We start from the raw sequence: 15478 nt of genomic DNA, 5'->3' as shown, positions 1-15478 counted from the left end.
TATTTATAACAAACGGATAAGTTACAATCGTAGGTTCACAAAAGGTCTACTTGTGTACAATTACAAGTCTAAAGATAAGGATCCACTATAGTTGTAACTGACTCCAATAGGCTATGACTAAGTCATCTTTAATTTTGAATTTGAAGATTCAAATTCTGAGATATCCCTAACAAATTCTTTTGTAAATAATCAACCATGGTGCTATTGCCTTTCTTAATTTGAGATAATTGATACTTTAGTTGCATTTTCCTAGCTTATGGTTGAGAGGCATACGTGTGTTCTAGTGTGGTCTAGGCTATGTAAGAGGTACTTGTGCCTACAATGTGAGCAAGAGCATTTTTGGTCAATGAAGAAATTATCCAACTCAAGGTTATAGTTCTTGTTTCTTCGATGCATTGAACCCTGGATTAGGTGTCTTAATGGTGGTGGGTGAGTTTGATGTTGGTGGAAGTGTTCTATGTGGGTGGACATTAGTCCCATCAATAAATCCATATAAGTCACTAGCATGAAGAAAGGGAAGGAGTTGGTTTTTCCATAGCAAGTAGTTATGTTTGTTGAGCTTAACCAGAAGTAGTAGAGAAGGGAGCCGATGCTTGAGAAGAGTAACTTGAACTAGCATTATTGGGAATGCTTGAAGCTGCCATTGATTCAGATGGGAGAAGATGCCTGAAAGAGAGAAGTTAGCCTAGGGAAAACAATGGATGGAGGTCTTAGACTCGTAATATCATGTAAAGTCCTAGAATTCAAAGTATTTTGAAATTCCTACTCACAATAACCTATGATTAGTACTGGTAGTATTTATAAGAAATGGATAAGCTACAATCGTGGGTTTACAACAAGTCTACTTGTGTACAATGTAGAGATAAGGATCCACTGTGATAAGAACTAACTCCAACAAGCTATGACGAAGTCATCTTTAATCTTGAATTTAATGATAAAACTTTTGAATCATCCCTAATACACACTAGAGTTTTTGACATAGAGCTATTGAGGTACACAAATTTTAAGGAATTGGTATCAATGGTACAAGTGGGGTGACCATCCCTGGAAGAGAACTTGGCAAGTTTTGCATTTCTGTATCTCCTTTGCTCACCTCTCACTCACCTTTACTCTAATTAGGCTGTGTATAAAGTGGAGTTATGATTTACTGATGCTCTCTGGTAGAATTGACAGGGAGGTCTAAGGGCAATGCTTTATCTTGTGGTGGATGCCATCACGTCAAATAGTTCATGCACAAAGCCCATACAAAGGTATATATGATTGATACGGTTGAACCATTCGACCAGTCAGACAATGGTTGAACCAGGATGTGCACTCATAAAGCGATTCAGTTAGAGCTGTAACCAACCTTCCCTAGCTCTCCAAAAAGAATTTTTGGTCAAATAGGGGAGGTAGAGTAGGTCACGGAGACCAATAAGGACTCCACTACCATTCACCATAGGAACGACCTATATTGCATGCTCAAGAAGCACTTGCGAAGTTGATCATATGGCCAATGTAACATCTAAACACTTATAAAAACCTAGTTCATTGGCACTATCATGTATGCATACATTGGACTACACACTTGATTTCAGAATTATGCATCTTAATTTTCTTCCTAAAGCTGTGAACATTCACTGATTTGATCATCGGAGGCATTCCTTGGCTCCATTGGCCGAGCACATTCTATTGAATGTAACCAGGCTTGCAGGGCAATTGAGTTTAGAGGCAACAATGATAACACTTGATTTTTCCAATTCGACAATTTAATCTATGATTAGCATTCAAAGATACTAAGAAGATCCTTTCATTTAATTGCACCCTAAGATAGCATAATATTTGTCTAGTTTGTAAATAGAATGATATATGTTTTACTTTGCTTTTGTGCCAAAAGATGTATTAAAAAATGTATACTAAAATTTTGTTTTTGAGAGTAACACTCTATGGCCACCAGTGGCCATCGCACTTAGGAAAACCCCAAACTCCTTTGTAACCTTGCCACCTTATAACCATGGTAGATGATCTAGCTCTCGAGCGAGATCTCGCCTCCTAGAAAAACTGAGATCTCGACCATTTCAATCGAGATATACAATTTTTTTGCATTAACTCGGTAGATTTTAGGGTCTCAATTGGGTTGAAACTTGATATTTAGCCTATTAAGGCATTTTGAACACATTGGTGTTTGGACGGGAAAGAAAAAAAAAAAGGGTAATTTTCATCTGGACCCCTTGAGGTTTAGTGTATGTCATTTTTAGTCCAAAAAAACAGAAACTTTGCATCTGCCTCCCCTATAGTATGGAAAAAGTCAATTTAAGGACAAATTATCGCTTCTTGGACGAATTTGCCCTTTTATTTTTTATTACATTTTAAGGATTTAAAGTTTATTAATTTACAAAATCAAACCCTCCTTCATTACCAAATTCCAAAATCCCTGGTTCTACCGATTCTGAATCTTTATTTTTCAAACCCTAGTTGAAGATTAGGAAATGAAAATTAATGGGTGGAAAGTAATCTCCAACTAGTCGAGTCGAGAGCGAGAGAGAGTACCCAGAACATAGAAGAGTGTAACCAAGAGGATAGTTTGAAATTGACCGAGAAAAGCATCTGCAACGAAAGCTCCAAACAGAGGAGCGAGACAAACCTATCCGGTATTGCGTTCACCGCTGCCATCACCTCGATTGAAGTGGTCCCGTGAGGTAAGTAATCGGGTTGGAACTAATTCCATTACAAGAAAACCTCTCTGCGATCTCAAATCCTAAGAAATCCAGAAAAGAAATTCTCATTAATTGAAGATTCCTAATCATTTCTCAATTGATCGAAACAAAGAAAGAGAAAGAAAGAGAAAGGAAATGAAATTAATCAACATTTACCAATGATGAAACGAAAGATCTCCATCGGCTGCTTTGGGATCTAATCGCCGATTGACCTCTGTAATAGGTCGAACCTTTAACCATTTAGATGAAGAATGATCCATTACGATGGCTGAGTTAGCTCTATTTCACGACGAAAAACCTTATTAATCATTTCTCAATTGAGCCGAACAAAGAAAGAGAAAGAAAGAGAAAGGAAATGAAATTAATCAACATTTATGGATGATGAAAACGGCAGATCTCCATCGGCTGTTTTGGTTGCAATCATAGGTTGACCTGGCGATCGAACCTTTAACCGAACCTTTAACGTTTCGATCGGGTATTTGGGGGATAGAGGAAGGTCTGATTTTGTAAATTAATAACTTTTAATCCCGTAAAATGTAAAAATAAACAAATTAAATTAAGAAAGAAAAAAAAAGGGCAAATTCGTCCAAGAAGCGATAATTTGTCCTTAAATTGACTTTTTTCATACTACAGGGGAGGCATATGCAAAGTTTCAATTTTTTTGGACTAAAAATGACATACACTAAACCTCAGGGGGTCCAGATGAAAATTACTCAAAAAAAAAGAACACATTGATGGCCTTGGATTTGTTAAAAACAACTCTATGTATGATTTCTAAGTCTACCCATAATGTGAAACTGAAATGTTGTAAGGTTTGGGAATGCAAGATTATACAACATGTAATATATAACCTTTCAGACATATAAATGAAAAACAAATGTATCAAATGCATCAAGCAACCTTAATATTATCAAAATTCCATCCATATGAGTATCACAATCTCAATTTTAAAAAATAAAATAATAAAATTATACAACCATTAGAAGTTCTATATAAATCATTAAATTTATAAAACAAGTAAAGAATGATTGATTTTCCTTCAATTTTGTAGATGTGCTAAAGAGTAATTGCAAGTAAAAATTCAGCCAAAATCCACAAAACAGGCAAAAATTGAAAATTCCAACGAGATCTTAGGCGAGATATGGCAAGATCTCGAACAAGATATCCTAACTCTCTAATCTTGACCTCCATCTTGTCTCGCCTATGTAAAAAAATGAAATATCTCTCAAGATCTCGGCAAAATCTCGCCAGATCTCCCACCATGCTTATAACTACGAATCCCATTGCAACGGACATCCCTGGGTAGCATTGGGGTTCAGTTAAAAACGGCTAGCACTAGAACTTCTCAAAAGTGCTCTACTATCAAGAACCTGGTGAGGTACACCGTACACGTATGATACTACAAAGGACTACAAGACCTCAATAGATCATAATTGTCAAAATCATTGTGTACTGAATCACTTTTTCTTTATACAGGCAGGCTTTAATTCCGAATTCAGACAAATATAACTTATCTAACATCATGGGCTGTCAAAATCATTTACAGGGGAAAATGAAAAAAAAAATTACAAAGAGGAAGCAATATTGGCCAATTTCTAAACCTGTATCAACAAGAACGATCTCCCATGGGGCCTTGAAAGCTGACAACTTAGGCAACGTATTTTACCCTGGCCACTAAAATTAGTCAATGGCATCAGCCAAACCCAAGCCTCCAATCCCTTTTCATGCGTATTCACAAGCAGCAGCTTCAAATTAAAAGAGACTTTCTAAAATCCACTTATGCATCAGCTGATCCTCCCCGCTTGATCAATCAAGGTACCAACCTGGTCTCCACATAATGCTTTAGAAATGTTTCCAGGTTCATTTAGATTAAATACGACAACTGGGAAGGCAGAAAAATGACATTTTAGCAACAGAGAAACATTCACTACTAGGTATGGAAAAAAGGAATAACAAAATATGTATACCAGGGATACAATTCTCTTCACAGAATGTTACCGCCATCATGTCCATGGAGGAAACACCTTTGGAAGCAAACTCTTGGAATGAGAGGTGCTCAAAAGTCACATTATTGATGTTGCTTCTGGAGTCGTAGACATCTTCTACATTGGTACCTTTCAGTAATGCTTCTGCTTGTACTGACCAGAACAATTGTGACATAAGATGTTAGAATTTCATCCAGAACAGGCAAAGTGAGAGGCAGCAAAAACTACCTAAGAGTAACAGGCAACCAAAAAATGCACAAGGGATGTTGTGTGCAGGGCAGTATCATACTTTCTGTAGCCCTTAGGGCTGCTGCTGTATCGGTAGTGAATAGAGGGTTTCCCATGCCTGCCCCAATACCACCAAATATCACAACTCTTCCTTTTTCAAGATGCCGAACAGCCTGTTTCCTGCTATATGGCTCGGTAACCTCTGGAATCTGGAAGTGAGTTTGTACTCGAGTCTGAATACCCATTTTCTCCAACGCTGACTGAAGCAATATTGAATTCATCACAGTAGCCATCATCCTGTTAGGCATTACCAAGCATTTAGAATACAGAATAATTTTGCATCATTTCTTCCGACATTGAAATTTGAAATTAGACAACAAGGTTTTGGGTAGATCACTCTATATGGTACAACAGTGCACCAACCAAACAATCAAATCTTGTTAACCAAAATTATTAAGTCTATAGAGCAGCTATTAAACAATAGAAGAACATAGAAGAACTCTTCCTCATTCCTTCAGAAAGAAAAGAACATATTTCATATATACTTAAACAATTAATATGGGAAACCAAATAGGAAGAGAATACTGGATGAATAAACTCAACTTTTCTGGGCCATAAAACCATCACTTTACTGGTTTTAAATCCACCCTATAACACCTTTGGAGCATAGTTATATGTTTCCATTAACCTAATAATCATACAAAAGCGATACCATAGGGTCATCAAGAAAATTAAATTAACAGTATTTTTTTCATATTCTTTTTGGGGTAGAACATTATCAGTATGACAATTATGTATAGAGGGTTTTTTTCCCCCCATTTTGCCCACTTAAGTTCGGCCCAAACTCTAGCTTGGCCAATTAAGTGGTCAATATTACATGTTGCCCAATCTAGTGAACTTGGAATATTACAAAAAATCCAACGTTAGTTTTTTAACTTGGATTGTTAAGTTTTCATGTGTTATGACATGAATACCCCTTATCCATGTGAGTGACCAAAATGCCCCCCACACAGACTATGTACCCAACCTGTAGGGTGAAGGGCGAACCCATCTTCTTCCTACACCTCACCGAAAATACCACTGCCACCGATGATCACCACCCCTTCTCCACAGATTATGTACTGGTTTCCAAAGCGAACTGTGAGGAAGATGTTTGGCTCATGGATCTAAAATATCCAAGTAGGAAGAGGGATTTTTGGTTGTCTAGAAGCATGGAAACAGAGAGAGATACGGAGCTTGAGACTTGCGTTTTGGACCATCTGAGCAAGAGAAAGATAAGACGATCACTTGTACTTCCCCATGGCTTCCTTCTCTACCAAACCCCACCAGATGTGGAGTTCCACACCTTCCAGCCCTAGCAGCTTCCAGTCGGAAGTCTTGACCAGATGCAAAACCTCCAAACTTGAAATCAGGTCATCAAAATTCTTACGGCATTTCTTGTATACATAATCTTGCCATGACTTACTGGATACATAAGCTTGCCATAATTAAACAAAAGATCAACAATGGCAAATACCGTAGCTTACCTAATGCAAAGAAGATCAAAATTGCAAAAAGAAGGTTGTTGAGAGTCGCAGAATCCACAGAACTGCAAACCCCTTTTACTCTTTCAACCCATATCCCAAATGTTGATAACGATTGCTTCATGACGTCGCCTATGGGCACTCTTGGTTGGGTGTTTGGCCCCAAATATGTAGGAATGAAAATAAAGCTTCTTTATAACCCTTACCCTTGTAATTGATCGTGAAAGCGGCCATGCCTGCACCAGTCAAATCCCAGCAATGAAGGGGATAGAGATGCTCAAGGCCGAAGGTTTTCGATCATTGTTTCAAGAATTAATAAATTTGGAAGACATTTTGTTTTTGAAATTTGACGTTTGAGGAAGTGACGATCTTGCCAGACTTTCCACCGAAACTGACAGTTCCGGCAAAGGCAAGAGGACTTTAAGGGGAGTTTTGGTGCATTCCGGGGAGTTACACAACTGTGGCCACAGGCAGTGGTGGGGTTTCCGCTAGTGTAGGAAGAAGATGGGTAATCCCTTCACCACCTAGGGGTTGGGTACACATTGAGTGACAGGGGTGAGGGGCATTTAGGTCTTAATACATTTCAAAATTTGAAAACTTAACAGTTAAGGTTTAAAAACTCACGTTGGATTTTTGTAATATTCCAAGTTCACCAGATTGGGCAACATGTAATATTGGCCACTTAAGTGGGCAAACAAAAATTTGGGCCCAACTTAAGTGGGCAAAACAGAAGAAAAACAAAAAAATAGCTCTTTAATGCATAAGTTGATATGCTTTATCTAAAATAATAATATGGTTATCTGGATTCTGGTTGTCTACCATCCCTAACTTATTCAATTATATCTGAAGTTGGTTATCTTTATTTCATGATAACTGGAAAAACAGAGAGAGGGCTTCCCACCAAACCAATTCCGTCCAATCTCAACTAAAGAGATATTACCACACTTTTGGTTTTTACCACTGTTTTACCATACTAGGATCTATAAAATTTTTAGATTTGAGTAAACCCCCACCCTTAAAATGCTGAAAATTTCATCCACCATTGAAAATCCAGTTTTTATGCTCTTCAATTGAAGTGTCTTTGTTTTTCTCTCTTCTGGAGCTTGAACATTAAACTATTTTTACCATATTCAGTTTTTCTTTTTGAAGGGGAGGTATTTGCATGCTCTTCACTTGAAGGGTCTTTTCTTTTTTCCCCTTCTTTTGGAGCTTGAACATTAAACTATTTTTACCATATTCAGTTTTTCTTTTGGGAGGGGAGGTATTTGCCAATTTATGAATCATATCTTGAAGTAAATAAGTGCAAGCACAAGATTCAGCACCAATAGAAACAATGCAACGCATAATTGCCTTGCCCAGCAAAAAACAAACCTAGATGCCTTGATAACGCCTAGACAATCATGGAACAGATCAAATGATCAAATATCACTAAGTAATACTGCAATTTGATCAAGAATCAAGACATTTCTAAACAGTTATCAGTGCGGATTGAACGGCCTTACATTTCTAAACAGTTATCAGTGCGGATTGAACGGCCTTTTTAAGTTCAATTTCATGTCAACCCAAAAGCAGACAGGGTAAGGACCATATGTTAAGCAACAAAAAAAACCTAGATGCCTTGGTAACGCCTAGACAATCATGGAACACATCAAAGGATCAAATATCACTAAGTAATACTGCAATTTGATCAAGAATCAAGACATTTCTAAACAGTTACCAGTGCGAATTGAACAACCTTCCATTCAGTAAGACTTCCAATTGGCTAGTGCATGTTGGGAGGTGCATCAAGAATCAAGACATTTCTAAACAGTTACCAGTGCGGATTGAACAACCTTTTTAAGTTCAATTTCATGTCAACCCAAAAGCAGACATATGTTAAGCAGTGTCTGAATCAATTTCCAGTAGTGTACAGGCCTAATGAGAGTAGGACCACTATAAAGCTGTAAATAATCATAGTTACGATAATAGGATAATTATATTACCCAATCTGGTACGCTGTAGATCTTTCAAGCCCAGTTGCAGCTACCCACGTGTCTCCACAAAAGAAATTACAACCCCCAACCACAACTGCAACCTAATTGACAGCATAAACCTAAGCATCTCGGAAACGAAATAAAGTTCACACTAGATCATACTACATAAACATGCAGAAAGGAGTACTTAACCAAAAAACTAGGGAAACTTTCTAGGAAATACCTCCACCCCAAGACGGGAAGCAATTGCAACTTCTCTAGCAATCAACAGAGTCACCTGGAAAAAGGAAGAAGCAATTTAACATAGAGTTCACCCCAGAAAATTCAATAACATGATTTTATTCATCCACAAATGGGTTTCATGGTAAATTATCCAAATTATAATAGCAATAAACTTGAACCAACTAATCACCTTTGGGTCAATATTCTGAGGACCACTCCCAGCTAATGCAGCACCACTAATTTTGAGGACAACCCTCCGCCATCTAGGATTTGTCAATGATTTGGACTTCACATTATTTGGCAAGCCCCCTGGGCTAGGTGCTGAAATTCCACATCTACATAAAATAACCAGTATAGGTTCAGGCAACAAATAGAATATTCGTCTTTTCATTCGCCATATTGGTGATGGACCTAACAGAAAATACAACTTTAGTTTATTCCACAAGCGATATAAAGCCTTGAAGTAAAAATCCAAGTATGAATACAATATTGCATGAATTTCACGTATATGGACCAATGTTCAATAAAGCTAACAAATTAGAACAAGAAATCTACCATCTATAAAAATATAATCTGGGCAAAGAAAAAGAGAGGTTTTTTTTTTTTTGGGGGGGGGGGGGGGGAGGTGGAGAAGGAAACTCGAAAACATACTATTGGTGCAGACATCATCTTATAAAGTTTCACAATGGGCAAAGAAATCAACCCTTTGTTTGCATTTTGAGCCAAAGGGTATTAACATTTACGTGCAAATTGCTGGTGCTTTGTAGTCAATCTTCAGCCAGGCATTGAATGATGTTGTAATAAATATCATATAGATCATATAATATATAATTTTCCCATAGATATATTATACTGCAACAAATCAGCCTTATCCCAACTAAATAAACAAGACTAGACAGATCCTTGCCCTCCAACCACATCTATTTGGGGTTATACTTGATACAAGGCACATGCCATGCATATCTTTTCTAACCACTTCTCCTGAGATAATATTAGGTCTGCCCTAAGAACTTTTTGATGTAGATTAGAAGGGGTTAACTAGGGGCAGTTAAACAAGGTTCTTGTATGAACCAGACAATTAGTTTAGGTTAAAAGTAAAACTGGGTATGGAGTCCACTAGAGGTTAGGGGTTAGGTCATGACTATGGTTCGAAGGTATGGTTAGGACCGAGTGATGGGGAATATGGTATCTCATGGAAGAGGACTGAACACTGAATTTGAAATCCAACAGGTTCGGGTTATGGTTTTGGGTTTGGAACAGGGGAAATAGGGTATTTAGGGGAGGAAACCTGGGCTGAGGTTTGGACCAAGGTCTATATAGGTAGCAAGGACCATGAGATCCAAATATTGGACAACATCCAAGGGTTGGATTGTGAAAACTGACCTATCTTCTTATGCAGAACTGATAAGGTGAAAGCCAAGGGTTTTGGCTGGTGAGGTAGCAACCAAATTGGAATGGTTTGTTAGGAAAGCATGCGGAGCATGTGATACAAAATAATGGTGAGGTTTTGATGGTTAGATAAATGTAGCTGAAAAATTACAGAAATTAGAAACCTAAGGATAAGTTAGGGAAACCAGTGTTTATGATGATTGGAACAGGCAGAAAGATGAATTGAAGATAGGGTTTATGGATGGAGGCTGCGGTTCATGATGATGATCAGGTGGCTGGGCTGGGCTGGGCTGTGTGCAATTCTACTAAAAAAAACACATTGCTTAGGATCTTCTAACAGGTTAGGAGAAGAATTGCAGTAATGTTAATTTGTACTCACTAGAGCTGCAGTCCTTCAATGGCAGCAGCTCACTGGAGTCTAAAAATTCAAACTAGAACCTTCTATTGGATGAGACCCTCAACCTAGTTGAAGGGGAAGCTTTGATCTCAACCTGCCAGGCTTCACACCATTGAGGAGTCAGTTGATCCAACTAATGCCACCAATAAACCTTCCGGGTACTTCACAAACATCAGAAGTCAAGTGAATCGGAAACAATCGTACCAGGACTAAACTGAGTTCTCACAAGGAAGATAATGGCCACAGCAGCAGCAGATTGAATAGCAAATTCAGTAATCAAATTCACGCTCACTAATACAACGTATTACAACCTAGCATAGAAGTCTCATAAACAGACTCCTATAACAAAAGGAAGGGCCTCACTGAATTCATAAAATAATAGCTAAGTTATATTCACTAAGAAACCAATAGACTCAACACAGTATGGAATTATAAAGCCCTAATCTAGGCTCATAACCTATCATAGAAGTCTCAAAAACAGACTCCTATACTAAAAGGAAGGGCCTCACCGAATTCATAAAATAATAGCTAAGTTATATTCACTAAGAAACCAATAGATTCAACACAATGTGGAATTATAAAGCCCTAATCTAGGCTCACCAGGACACTTAGTAACAATTAATTGCAACTTAAATGGAACCAGAACTAAACCAAAACAACTTAAAATAAACTTCCATAGTTAATCTAATTACCCATTTTTTAGCTCCATAAAAGTGGGCTATACATAGAGAACCCATACAACCAAAGGCCTAATATGTATATAACCCAAATCTAGACTTACTACTAAGAAAAGAAGCCCAGGCTAGTGATAAAACTCCATCACATTGAGCTCCTTTCATTTAAATTTGATCATTCATCCATACTAAAGCGCACTGAAACGCCTCATTGAACATGGTCATGCCACCTTAAACGACTTTCCCGTAGCTTATTATGAGCCAGCACCACACCAAAGTTAAAATAGAATGGATGAACTGAAGAGATGTGTCCAAAGTTTTGGGTGGTCAAAGTATTTCTTTAAAACTTAAAATACTTCACTGCATCCATCCTATTTTATCTTTTTATGAAACATTCTCCTCTATCACATTTTAAAAAGATACCTAAAGTAATTGCTCTAGGAATCTCCTGCTCATTAAAGTTGCATACCAAAAACTTTTTATACATTCTACTTGACTCAAAACCTTGTGATTCCATAGTTGATCTCCACAACTCCAATTAAGGCATTAATCCTTGCTTTTGTCTCATCTACTAAAACAATACCACACACAAAAGTATACACCATGTAATCTAATCCTGAATGTCTATGGTTAAATCATCCATGATAAGAAAAAATAAATTACTGCTTAAAAACGATTCTTGATGTAACACAAATGCTATCAATAAATCACTACAGGACATATTAAATCTCCTTAGTTTACTTGATATCTTCATAATCATTGAACAATCAACTCACACAGTTTCCAGTTCTGTTTCACTATGAAATTCGGATAGTAGACCTGCTTTCTAGTCTATAAGCGATAACCCTTAACATCCCATTTAGCCTGGGCATTTGACCCTAATTTCTTTAAATAGACAGTGTTTGGGTTGCACGACAGTGGTTTTGAATCGCAGTTCTAACCCCCTTTAACAATTTACAATGGAGCAAGGAAGGAAGCTATGTATCATTTGTTTGAAAGAATTTGAAATGGGGTGGGAAAAAAGGGGTGGAAAATGTAAATTTTTCCGCAAAATTCCAAAACATGGCTTGTTTAGTTCAATGGGATAAAAAAGTCAACAGACAAGCTTCCTTGATTTAAAGAACCTTGTTTGCTGACATGGCATCCTACTTTTCCCACCCCACCCCCTTTTGAAGTCCTACTAAATATGAGAAAGTGAGGAATATGATAAAAATGGGACCCATATTTGCAACTTTTCCACAAAATCTTTTCCTTTCCTTTCCTTTTCTACTCCCCCACTCCACTACATGGAGGTCTCATATTAATTTTTCTCACCCCTTTTTATTTAGCAAACAAATGATGCCCTAATGAAATATAATTCCAATAACAATCAAAAGCATTCAAATAACTTAAAACTTCAAATCCCAACTAAAGTTAAAATGATTTACCCTTCCCTCCCACAATTCCCCCAGCAGCACCCCTTTTCCATTGCTTCCCCTCCAACGTTGTAATGAAATTTAAGCAACATTGTGGGACAAAACATAAATAATTAAATATATATATATATATATATATATATATATATATATATATATATATATATATATATATATATATATATATATACACACAAAATAAATGTAACAACTTTGTTATATCACTATAACGACTATAACATTGTCCTAGCTGGTTGAGAAAGCAGTTGTCCTGGTGATCTTTGCAATGGACCAAAAGCGAGCATGTTGCTGGGGGTTCTCAAAATTATGGAGTCTTTATAGTGAAAATAACCACATTAAAAGAAATGATAACGAAGTAGATCTAAATGTCAGCCAGGGAAATGGAAGCAGAAAAAGGAAAAAGGGGGCAATCACTGGTCAAAAACACAGTAGGTCAGAAAGTTCTTGTATTGCAAATCAACGTCAACAAGTCATTTTCTCTTCCTCTTGGATAAAACATCTGACAGGAATCGCCCAACCTTGATTCATTCTTTTGGTTTCTTTTAACAGTAGGACCAACACCAAAATAATTGCACAGAAACACCATTAGCAGACTAGGGTTGTGTACAAGAAACTGACTAAATCTAAACTCATAAGTTCAAGGAGCTAACAAGCAATTAACAAAACACAACTAGTACGGAAAACAAATTGGTCAATCAGGGAAGAATAAGAGCCAAAGTCCCACAACCAATTGCTTATCCACACAAAATAAAGCCACCGGAAAAAATTTCAACTGAAAACAGCAAAAACCTCTTGTTCTGCCGAAGCATGCTGGAAGAGGCCCCAACAGATTTGTCGTCATCGGACAAAGCCCTCGACGATGCAAAATTCCCAACAATCTGCTCCATCTTCTTAAACCAAGGCCAGTGACTAATCGTCACACCGCCATTATTCATCCGATTCTTCTCAACTTTGTACCTCTTCTTCAAATTATCCACCTTATTCTTACACTGCTCTACACTCTTATAAGACTTTTGCTTATCACACCTATCGGTTACAATCGAAGATACCTCCTCCCAGTCCTTCCCTCTAAGATTTCCCCGATTCAGTTGGAGAAACTTATCCGTATACGCATCAAGTAAGCAACCAATGGCGCTATCGCTCCATTCCTCGCGATCCTTCCTGTAATCGCCTCCACCAGAGGCGACGGTGGCGGAACCGCAAATAGCTTTGGATTTCTTGTAGTTGTAAGTGGTACCACCATCACTGAGCTCTTCCCGGTCCTTACGCTTCTCGATGAGTATATTATCAGGCCTAGATTTATTAGCGTCAGTTTCGTCCTCGGTGGCAGCGAAGGGGTTGGCGTCTTCTTCGGAAGCGAAGCAATTAGGGTTAACATCGTGAAAGGGAGGAGGGCACTTGGGTTCAGCCTGAGAGCAGAAAGCAGCCTCGCTGTAAGCATCCGCATCGTCCTCATCACCAGCGGCGGGAGGAGTTGCAAGGGCAACGTTCTTAGGGCTTCCACCACCGGCGGAGGCGGGGCCAAGATTGTTGAGAGGGTGAGAGGGAGGCTGTGGTGGTGCTTGATGGTGGATCAGATCGGCTTTGGCAGCAGCGGCGGCGGCGGCGGCAGCAACAGCCGCAACAGCAGAGAAACGATGAGGAACAAACGATTGATGATGGCGGTGGTGGTGGTGGAGGAGAGGGTGCTGAGGATGGGTTGTCTGATTATCGTCTCCGAGAAGAGGGAAATCATCGTCGTCGTCGCACGAGGCCATAGAAGAGACAGGGAGATTTTGGGCAGCGGAAAATTAAGGTTTAGGGCTTCCGAACGAGGGAGACGGAACGGGAGGTAGACGACGTTAGCTGCCAACGTTCAATCGTTGAAGAAAGTGAACAAACCACTCTCAAATCAGTAACGGTGCATGCGTACGGTGAGCTGTCCACGCCGGTATCGTCACGGTGTGTAACGGCTCCGTTAATTATTGGCATTTGAAGACACTTTCGCGAGGACTGGGTCCCACTGGGCCAACAATAACTCTCAGGCATCTTTTACTGAATCCGGATCATCACCCCGTCAGGGGAGCACAGATGGCTTCCTGACACATATATCAGTGGGGCCCACTGGTGTTGAAAAAGTTTATTTTTTTATTTTTTTCCAAAAAGTGTTTTTTACCGTGGGCCCCACTGATATATGTGGTCAGGAAGTGTCGGGGAGCACTTTGTCGGGTCGGTGATCTGGACTCTCTTTTACTCTTTTCTTAGGTTTTCGACAGGGAAAGGAAACTAACCAAAACTACCACCAAGGTACCTCGTGTTGGCGATATATCGCCGACACGAGGCGATATTTCGAGGTGTCGCTGGGGGGCGACACGACACCCCCCAGCGACACCGACTTTACTTTTTGTCGGCAACATATCGCCGACGGTCGAAATGTCGCTCAATCGACAGGAACCAGAGGCGGTGTCTTCCGCAAATTTCCGGTATATTGCCGTTTGAAATGTATTCTTCTTTCTCTAGAACCGAATAAATTTGAAAATCGAAGCAATAATCTGATTAAAAAGGGAAGAACCAGCGAGTGATTTCATTTCACGTTTTTGGAAGAAAGTTAAGAATTTATCCAGGAAGAAGAAGTGAAGAACCAGAGAGGCATTGCGGGCTGTAGAAAGCAAATCCAGGTGAGTATTTGGCCGGCGAATTCCATTTTCAGTCACCTGTGTTCGCTCCTCTACCATTTTCTTCAAATCCTTTTCGGTGCTCACTTCTTTTAGGGTTCTGCATTTTCTTCCTCTTTGAAAAAGTCGATTACCACCTCAATCTTCTGTAACGGAAGAATCTGGTGTGGGGACTGGGGGAAAGGGAAACCCAGAACTCTGCTGGAGAAGAGCTTCGGCTCTGAGGGTTTGCAGCGATCCACCAAATAAAAAATAAAAAGTCGACATGGAGGCTGGAGCAGATCTTCGGCTCTGAGGATCA

The 15478-nt window shown here is 38.9% G+C and overlaps 1 protein-coding gene across 1 annotated transcript; it reads right to left on the bottom strand.

The window, feature by feature from the left end:
• Positions 1-3874: 3874 nt before the first annotated feature.
• Positions 3875-14298, bottom strand: LOC149022491 (uncharacterized). The gene is made up of 7 exons (XM_089150562.1): positions 13313-14298; positions 8818-8962; positions 8629-8682; positions 8415-8506; positions 4971-5206; positions 4664-4834; positions 3875-4578 (listed from the first exon to the last, which is right to left on the bottom strand). Exons 1-7 carry the CDS (start codon positions 14278-14280, stop codon positions 4481-4483), a joined length of 1764 nt encoding a protein of 587 aa, XP_089006688.1. The 5' UTR covers positions 14281-14298; the 3' UTR covers positions 3875-4480.
• Positions 14299-15478: the final 1180 nt, after the last annotated feature.

This window comes from Hakea prostrata, chromosome 3 (genome assembly GCF_041222555.1).
Source record: "Hakea prostrata isolate BN-2017 chromosome 3, UWA_Hpros_2, whole genome shotgun sequence".
NCBI lineage: Eukaryota > Viridiplantae > Streptophyta > Magnoliopsida > Proteales > Proteaceae > Hakea > Hakea prostrata.
This window is presented reverse-complemented; position numbering and strand designations above follow the sequence as displayed.

Coding starts and splice junctions, on each gene's coding strand:
- LOC149022491 (XM_089150562.1), bottom strand. CDS start 14,280: ATGGCCTCGTGCGACGACGACGATGATTTCCCTCTTCTCGGAGACGAT. Junction 8,683..8,817: donor CTCAGAATATTGACCCAAAG/GTGATTAGTTGG, acceptor TCCTTTTTCCAG/GTGACTCTGTTGATTGCTAG. Junction 5,207..8,414: donor TCTACAGCGTACCAGATTGG/GTAATATAATTA, acceptor AATGCCTAACAG/GATGATGGCTACTGTGATGA.